This window comes from Barbatula barbatula, assembly GCF_947034865.1.
Source record: "Barbatula barbatula genome assembly, chromosome: 20".
NCBI classification, from domain to species: Eukaryota; Metazoa; Chordata; class Actinopteri; order Cypriniformes; family Nemacheilidae; genus Barbatula; species Barbatula barbatula.
In genome coordinates this window covers 9067569-9077199 of record NC_136783.1, presented here as the reverse complement: position 1 = coordinate 9077199, position 9631 = coordinate 9067569, and the positions used below count along the sequence as shown (strand labels likewise).

General features: G+C 38.7%; 1 protein-coding gene across 1 annotated transcript; it reads left to right on the top strand.

Annotated features, from left to right (window-relative positions):
• Positions 1-1668: 1668 nt before the first annotated feature.
• On the top strand, positions 1669-5930 carry plppr3b (phospholipid phosphatase related 3b; the record flags this gene model as incomplete). The annotated part of the gene is made up of 7 exons (XM_079483786.1): positions 1669-1776; positions 2170-2355; positions 3070-3199; positions 3381-3576; positions 3805-3862; positions 4269-4442; positions 4692-5930. Exons 1-7 carry the CDS (start codon positions 1696-1698, stop codon positions 5928-5930), a joined length of 2064 nt encoding a protein of 687 aa, XP_079339912.1. The 5' UTR covers positions 1669-1695.
• Positions 5931-9631: the final 3701 nt, after the last annotated feature.

The window sequence follows — 9631 nt, the reverse complement described above, 5'->3', positions numbered from 1 at the left end:
TTAAATTTTTCCTGCAGGATATCTCAGTATTACTAAAAATACTGAAGCTCTGTATTTTTCTGTTTTAGTACAATAACTGCATTTTAAAGTGGTAGACTTTTGTCCGTAGCTGCCATTTGTGAGGCTATTTATGTAGACTGCTTCAGCTGCAAAAGCATAAACAAACTTTCTGTGGCCCAAACTTTACTACCAGTAGACCTTCGCAAAGAATCTACGAATGTTTCGTTTTTTTATTTAATTGAATACAATTAACGTATAATATTAGTAGGCTATATATGATCAATATCAATAAAATATAAAATAAATGGTTATATTATAACCGATCGCAGACAGGAAGTTAACTTTGGAGCAAGGCGATCTATATTAATGTAGGTCTCTTTGACGTCTCCTGTCAGAAGTCATATAGACAGCTAGAAGATGTCTGTAAGATTTTTTGTTTATAATGTATGTAAACTGCCTTTTTAAGACGTTTAGCAGATATTTTTACACAGCAGATGTTTTCCAGGTCTCCAGATCTTTAGCAGACATCTTAGAGACGTACCTGTGATCTGGGTAAGAATTATTTAAAGCCACAATATGTAAATTTGGACCTCTAGATGGTGCACTTTCAAAACAGCATCAAATGGCGTAGCTAAATGACGTTATGTAGGAGAGTGAAATTATGGGAGGTATCGTTTTCACCATCCAGAGGCGTATGGAGATCGCCCATCATGTTCACGTACGAGGTAATGAATGTTTCTGAATGAATTTTATGTCATCGTAATGAATTAGCTTGCAAGAAACGTGAAATGTAATGCTACGTTTCCTTTACTCACCAAAAAGTAATCGTGATCCATAATAACGGAACAAAAGATTCTGCGTCCCAGATGCTACCACTTCTGCATTTGCGTGTTGCCGTAGTTTCAACATCCGGAAACTGAGGGTATTGCGGAGCACCTTATATTAAGTCACTGATATGCGACAGATACAAGGGAGACAAGGGACGGGCCATTATTAGGAATTTCTCTGGATTTGCACATTCTTGGGAACATTCGGGATATTGTAAGTACACAACTGCATGACATGCTATATATCACTTTGTGCAAGTGATTTTTGGATATTTCACAACAAAATTCTTCCATATTGTGGCTTTAAGGATTGTCTTCAATGAGAAACAACCAAAAATATTGATAACTTATATTGCGTCCAGGTGTGTCCACATTGCTTTCTAAAATGAAAATCCACCTCTGTAATGCAATTATTTCTGTCTAAAAAATAGGAGAAAATTGTAGTTGTAAAGTAAAGCAATACAGTATGTATACCCGCATAGCACAGGTAGGCCTACTGTACTTCTGTAAGATGTCTTTTGACGATCTGGAGATCTGGAAAACTTCTGCTGTGTAAAACATTACATCTTAGAAAGAGTAGTTTTAGATACATTCAAAATCATAAACATCTTACAGACATCTAGATGTCTATATGACATCTGAAAGGAGACGTCTCAGAGACGTCTCAGAGAGATGAGTAAACAATAAAATTATTCTTGCAGATGTAAATGAGACATCAGTGTATGTTTGCTATCAGGGTAATGCTAACATGCTGAGAACGCTTTTTAAAAAGGAAATATGTCACAAATGGTACCCCTCAAGCTATTTGATGTTTTTTTTAAATGAACTTATGTGTTCTTAGAATACCATCTAGCTTCAGAAACCCAACATGATAACCGCACGTGAAAAAATCAAGAAAAAACCTCCCAAAGACAGCCTCACGCTGCTGCCCTGCTTCTATTTCGTAGAGGTACGTGCCACTGTTTATCACCAGTTTAATACTTCAATAGAGCAATTAATGTCTCTAGTAATTACATTACACACTCCAAACAAATCTGTGTTCTTATTGTATTTTGGAGACATAATTGAAAATACATAATAACAGTCAGCTTGAGCGTGCTACTGTGAATTCACTTTAGCACACTGTCAGCCCCCTAAGTACAGTTCCTTTAGTTGACATTTAACAGCCAGTAATTAACCCATGCTCTTATCTTGATCTGTTGCAAATTATGTGAATCTTTATTGTCTTTTGGTATATGGAAAAAACAGCATAGTGGGAAATCACTGTTTGTTACATTGTAATGAATTAGTTATAAACCTGGAATTACACGCGTATTTAAGATTTTCCTCCTCTGGCCCACAGCTGCCCATTGTTGCTTCCTCAATGGTTTCACTCTACTTCCTGGAGCTCACGGATGTGCTCCAGCCGGCGCAGGTCGGATTCCGCTGCCATGACCGTTCTCTCAGCATGCCCTATGTGGACAGCGGCGATGAACTCATACCTCTGCTCATGCTTCTGAGTCTGGCATTCGCTGGCCCCGCTGCGTCTGTGAGATAAAACACTTAAAACTTTCTCTCTTTTAATCAGCTAGACTCTAAAAATGTGAACAACCGTGTCAAAGTCAACATGAAATCCAAATTTCATTGTAAATAGGCTACAGACTTTACTGTGATTGATTAATAGAGAACAGAACAACTTGCTCCGCCTCAAAAACAGTATCCCATAATGGGGTACTGTTAAGTTTTGCAGCCTTTTTATTTTAGGTTATTGCAAAAAGGTATACATTTAGAAAAAAGCATTTATACACCAAGATGAAGACCAGAGTTTTCTCGAATTAAACTCACACTCAGATCTGAATTCATTCAGACATTAAGAGCCCTTTTTTATAATCAAATCAATTTCTAAAAGGAAAAAAATCAAGCCTCAGCCTAGATTTACCTTTCTTTTACCCAACAACTTATCATGTTAAAGAAACAATATGTTATTCAAGACCAGGCCGGGGGGGCTAGGGAAACTTCTCCCATATTTTTCTTGGGCCTCTCCAAAAGTATCCAGTTGACAATTAAAATAATAACTATTAAATACTAACTACAGGGCCTGTTTAAGATCCAATGAAGTCCTTCTGGTTATTAAACCTCAGATGTTCCCAAAAGTATAGTTTTCTACTTTCTACTAATATTCGAACAGGTGTATTATATTAAATACTATTCAATTTACGATAACAGAACAAAAACAGATATTTTGTTGTTTTCATGTGTTCAGATCATGATGGGTGAGGGTCTGCTCTACTGTATGCAGTCTAAACTAAAGGTCCGCCCAGGGATTGAGGGCAGCATCAATGCTGGCGGCTGTAACTTTAACTCTTTCCTTCGGAGAACTGTTCGCTTTGTCGGTATGTAACTCTATTTCCACTGGTTTATGAGCTGCAACAAAACAGCAATCTGCAGTATTTTTGTGCAGGAATGCTGTAGATACACATTATGCAAACACATGAGTCATGCACAAAGTGTTAAATGGAGGTAATAAAATGAGTCACTGACGTTTCGTTTCTTCTCATTTGTCTCTGTTTCTAGGTGTTCATGTTTTTGGTCTGTGTGCGACAGCATTGGTCACTGATGTCATCCAACTGGCCACTGGCTATCACACGCCGTTCTTTCTTACAGTGTGCAAACCCAATTATACAGTCCCAGGTGTGTCCTGTGAAAAGAACCCTTACATCACCAAAGACATCTGCTCTGGTCAGGATCAACATGCCATTCTGTCTGCCAGGTAATATCATGTTTAAATTGTGTGAAAATATGACCCGACCTGTTAATATTATTAACTCCAACCTTGTACGATCTCTATTTTTGTTCTCCCTTCCGTGTTTTTCTTCCCGTGTAGGGAACTCTGTACTCACCTGTATCAATTGTTTTCCAACATTTAAATGTTTGACAGTAGCTTCTTTCGCATCTTTGGTCTAGACTTACTCTAGATGTTTGCTTTCCTTTGTGACAGGAAAACCTTCCCTTCCCAGCATGCAACCCTCTCTTCCTTTGCTGCTGTTTATATTTCAGTAAGTCCTTTTCAGTTCCCTCTCAGTGTGAGTGTGTTTTGGCATGTTTACAGTAAACAATAGAGAACACTGAATAAATATAGATTTTGTGGTATATTCTCTATCATACACTGAGACAATACAGCAAAATGGTAAGTGATTCTGTATATTCAACTTAAAAAACAACCAAAACAGTATTATACAAATAAAAAACGAAGGGTTATGCAAGTAACAGATTTAGTGAAGGTCTAATAGGTAATAGGTAAGTACTTCACATGTCTCAGTACTTGGATCCTCTTCATGCAACAAAAGATAAGTTGCTGCTGCTTCCCGCTTTACGCTTGTCAGGCTGTCAAAAGCTGCAAGGGGATGTGTTGTAAATCTGTGTTAAACATTCAGAAACCTTTGTCACTCTGCGCTCTTCTAGATGTACTTTAATTCAACCATCTCGGATAGCACCAAGCTGCTGAAACCCGTCCTGGTGTTTGCCTTTGCCATTGCGGCTGCATTGACGGGTCTCACTCAGATCACTCAGTACCGCAGTCACCCCATCGATGTTTACGTTGGGTTCTGTATTGGCGCTGGTATTGCTGCGTACCTGGTGAGTGACTGGCGTTCTTATGTACTGTATATTTCTAGTTTGCAATATAGTTTTATATATATATATATATATATATTATATGTTGTCAGCAATTCACATAATTAAACCAAAATTATTATTTTAATTGAGTCTGGCCTATAGTAAGTAATAGTTAATAATTTTGGACTGTCTCTTAACTATCCTGCACATGTTTTTCCAATGTATTTTGGAAGTATTACACGAATAAACATCAATTGAAATATTTTCCAGGCTTTCCATGCTGTTGGCAACTTCAAATCTCCCGAGGACGCAGCCGTCCCGCATCCTCCTCTGCTGCAGAAAGATGCTTTGAGGGCTCTTGCTCAGCGGGGTCACGACTCTGTCTACAACAAAGGCAATGCATCCGAAAGCAATGAGGAAATTACATCTCCAGCATCTTTAGATGGGCTGAACCGTCCCGTACAGCGTGAGAAAACCTCCCTGGGCAGCCTAAAGAGGGCCAGTGTGGACGTGGAGCTGCTGGCACCCCGCAGCCCTATGGGTAAGGAGACCATGGTTACTTTCAGCAACACTCTGCCCCGCGCAACAGCTCCAGACGAGCTGACGAGACGTCTGGTGACGGTTCCCGTGCCCATTCCACTGGACCCCATGAGGTCGCAGCAGCTGGTGTCCGAATGGAAGCAAAAGTCAATGGAGATGCGAGGCGGAAGCTTGCCAGACGAGGACACCAGCGACCAGGGATCTGACGGCGGCGACGATACCACCACAGAGGAGGACAGTGTACATTCCTCCATCTATGCATCTGCGTCACAGCCCCCCAAACCAGCTAACCCACCAGCCGGAGCTAGAGTTGTAATGACCCCTCGACCCCCAGGACAACCCTCAGTACCTCCACCCGTGTCCCCGAAAAGCGCCAGCACTCGGGCCAAATGGCAGTCCATCACTGAGAAGAGCGGTGCTAATATTCCGTCCATAAAAGGAGGGAATCAACCTCGCATCATGCATGTCATTGCCATGTCAAAGCAACAGGGACTTTTATCTGGATCGGCCAAATCCTCCGAGACCTCATCTTCTTCTGGAACATCATCCATCACAGGCACGGAGTCGCCACCTAATCGCACCGCCTCAGAACGTGACAGCGGTTCAGGCATCATCACCGTGGATGCCCACGCCCCTCACCACCCTGTAGTCCGTATGACCTCCAACCCCAATAACCCCTGGGAGTGGAGGGGGTCCGCTGACGGAAACATGCCCGAGATGTACGAGCTTAAACATCGTGACAGTTACCGTAACGTCAGGAGCGCCTCTCCTTGTTCATCCGTCAGCGATGCCGATCATATGCCACCGCAGCCACCGCTTCCTCCTCAACTTCCTCCAATGGGCCAAACCTCAGAGGGTCGCAGTCTGCGTCGTAAGACCCCTCTGGTTCTTCTGGACAGGGAGAGTGCTCAAAACCACACTGAACAGGACAACTACTACAAAAAGATACAAAGTGGCAGGCGTGTGTGACAGTGAAACACGTGAGCACAACTGCAGATGCGTGGTGGACATCATTCAACATGTGTCATTCTTAATTGTTTTTATCATTTGGATTTAAAGATTATTTAAAGACGCACTTTTGCATCAGCAGAGCTTTCAGGAGATACTGCTTCTGTAAACTTATGAGCACAATGGTTTGGAAAATGAAAGCCAAACTACATTATCTAAAGGTTCATAACCTTCGTATTCTCAAAAGTGCAAGGCAGACTGTAATATAAGGTTTGGTTTTGTTTGTATTGCTGTTCTTTTTCAGTTCATACTTGACTTTAAAGGAACAGTTAACCCAAAAATGTCATTTCAAATCACATTTGTCATCATTCACTCTCTCTCCAAATCTGCAAATGTCTTTGTTCTGATGAACACTGAGAAAGATATTTGGAAGAATGGTTGTAACCAAACAGTTCTTGGCTACCATTGACTTACATAGTAGGTACAAGCATTCTTCCAAATATCTTTCTCTGTGTTCATCAGAACAAATACATTTATACAGGTTTGGAACAACTTGAGGGTGAGTAAATGAAGACAGAATTTGAGTTTTTGGGTGATCCGACCCTTTTTAAAAATGTACGTGCGGCTGAGCTCATTTTCTGTGTATGTGTGTTCATGCACGATTGTTAAGTGTATGTTGTAGTGATACAATGATATTAGACTATATTTTATTGCCATGTGAAAATTGGTTTTAAATGCTTTGTTAGCTCATGAAGGATACAGCTCTCACTTAACACTTGCAATCTGACTTTAAAAACGTTGATAAACGGCACTCTGGACAGTTCACGAATCTACAGAACATTTGCAGACTATTAAAGTGTGGAAGCACTTCAAACAAGCACTTAAACTGTAAATCATTTGTCTTTAAATCTCTTTCTGTGTTAACAAGAGGCGAACTTAAAAGCTTCATTGAACTGGACTCAGGATTCACTGAAAAGGATTCATCTGAAGAATTTTTTATGTGTCATAAATATATATGGCCGAAAGAAACAATATTTTCCGGTGTAAATCACCAAAAGAATTTCTATCAACTCTCTGGGATTGATATGTGATAGTTAGCGGTCTTTTTGTCTGTTTCCCAGGTTGACTTGATGCATGTGAATGTTGTCAAGAGTGGAACTTCTGCCTTGTCAGTGAAGAATTGAAATGTGTTATAATGTAAATGTAAAGCTGTCAGTGCGGTTGAATTCTGTGTGTCAGCTCTCTCTCTCTCTCTTCACGGTGCTCTGGGCTGCTACAGACTATTTTTTAAGTAGTTGTCCGTAATGGATGCTTTGTGCTGTTGCTGCGGTTTATGAAAAAGAGAAAATAAATGACAAAGTAAATAACAATAATAAACAAGCTGCTGTAAATGAAGATGAATACATGCTTTGCTTGTATATTCTGGACTTAGTTTCTGTAATGTATGTTGTTAATATTAAAGCCATATTACTTTAACATAAATGCTTTAATAGTAATACAAAAATGGCTTAATTTTAAATTAATTCAAGTATTAATATATGGCATGTTTTTGGCAGATTAACGTAACGCTTTGGTAAAATATTTCGAAACATGAATTTGGCCTCTGAGTTTTAACATTTTTGTTGTATGTTACCTGTAAAAATTACTTTGTTCGGATGAACACAAATACATTTTTTTGAAAGAATGTTAGTAGTTTTCGGTTCTGTGACACCATTGACTAACATAGTAGGAAGATTCCCAAGAAATCGTTGTTTTCCTAAATTCTTCAAAATATCTCATTATGTGTTCAACTGAACAAAAACATACAATATTTTTTCCTACTATGGCAGTGGAGGTTGTCCCAGAATGGAAAATTGCTAACATTCTTCCAAATATCTTTCTCTGTGTTCATTGGAACAAAGAAATGTTTACAGGAATGAAACAACCTGAGGGTGTATAAATGATGACAGTTTTCACATTTTTTGATGAACTGTCCCTTTCACTAACTGAACCAGCAAGAAATGTTCAGCCTGGAAATGTACGTATCTGGTCTTTTCAACAGGAATGTTAGTAACACACTGTTATATCTCCAAATGGAGGTTTCTTTCTAATGCTTAAATTATTTTATCAAGGGATGAAAATGAAGAAATATGTGAGACAACTATGATGTCTAAAGAGCTTCCCACACCTGAGGTTTTCTGTTGCCATGCAGTGTTCAGACTAAATATAAATGATCTTATTCCTGTCCTCCATGAACATTCTGCTTGTCTGAAGTCCAAATGAAAATGTTTTTTTGGATAAACCATTCTGTAACTTATTGTCAATATAATATACTGTAAATATCCTTTTTTGGCCATTACTATTCTTGCTTCACAGTTAAAATACAGTATCTTGACAGCCTTAAAAATTTAGAAATCCCAACGTTTTCTGGAATATAACTAAAAGTTTGTCTTACATATTACCGGCATTTAAACTCAATTAAATTATTTTATTTTTAAATGTTTATATAATCAAATCACAAAACCAGTCTTAAGTAGCACAGGAAAAAAATTTGTAAAAGCCCAAAATAAATTGTATGGGTCAACATTAATGATTTTTCTTTTATACCAATAATCTTTAGGATATTAAAGAAGCAATGTGGGATTTTTAGGAGGATCTTTTGACAGAAATGCAATATAATATACAAAACTATTTCTTCAGAGGTGTATAAAGACCTTACGTAATGAACCGTTATGTTTGTAATACATTAAGTTCAGTTAAAGCTTGTGCGTCGGACCTACGCAGGGCCGCGTACCCTATAATCATAGCTAAAGACACACAAATAATAATGCAAATTAATAAAATAAGCGAAGACGACGAGAGTATATACAAGCAGCACACTGCCTCCAGATAAACGATGACGCTCAAAACTGTTCCGTTAAACAGCTATATTACAACAACAACTTATCTTGTTTCTAACAAACTGACAAACCAATGTTGCTCACATTATGATCCGAATCAAAGCAATCTCATCTGGGGTGATTTTAGACGATCTTTCTCTTTAACGGTTCTCTCTGCTGGAAAGTCTTATAATATTCATGTAGGTCGTAGGTCGATAAATGTCCTGCCTGACTTTTATCTTTCTTTTTATACTTAAAATCCACAGACCTATTATTTTATGTAACAAATAAGACATTGCTCTTTCTCAACATGAGAAGACACCCTGTCTCAGCCGACGACATCTTTTCGTACTGTGGTGGCCACCGTCGACTTTGGACTGAGAGATTTGTTGCCATTCTCAAACCCACCGCTAGTGGCCGCTATAAATCCCACTCTACACCTTTAAGTAAAGATATTTCCTACACTAAATATATCAAAACTTTATTTTTGTGAGTGGATGTCCTACTACAGTGACTCTGATTAGCAACTTCACAGGCAATTTTCTCAATATTTTGATTCTTTTGCAGCCTCAGATTCCAGAGTTTTAAACGTTTGAACCTCCGCCAGATATTGTTTTATAGTAACAACCCATACATCAATAAAAAGCTTAATTATTCAGCTTTCGCGTGTTGTAAAAATCAAAATTTCGGAAAACTGACCCGTTTTGTTGTCCAGGGTCACATTTAGCATTTTACAGAAAAAAAAGACAGATTGTGAAAGTGACAATGAATTACAATGCAATGTAATTCTAGTAGTTATTGGTTATGGGGCAGGAATCCGTGTAATTATTAGCCCATTCCAAAATTATTTGGAGCCTCCCAAAT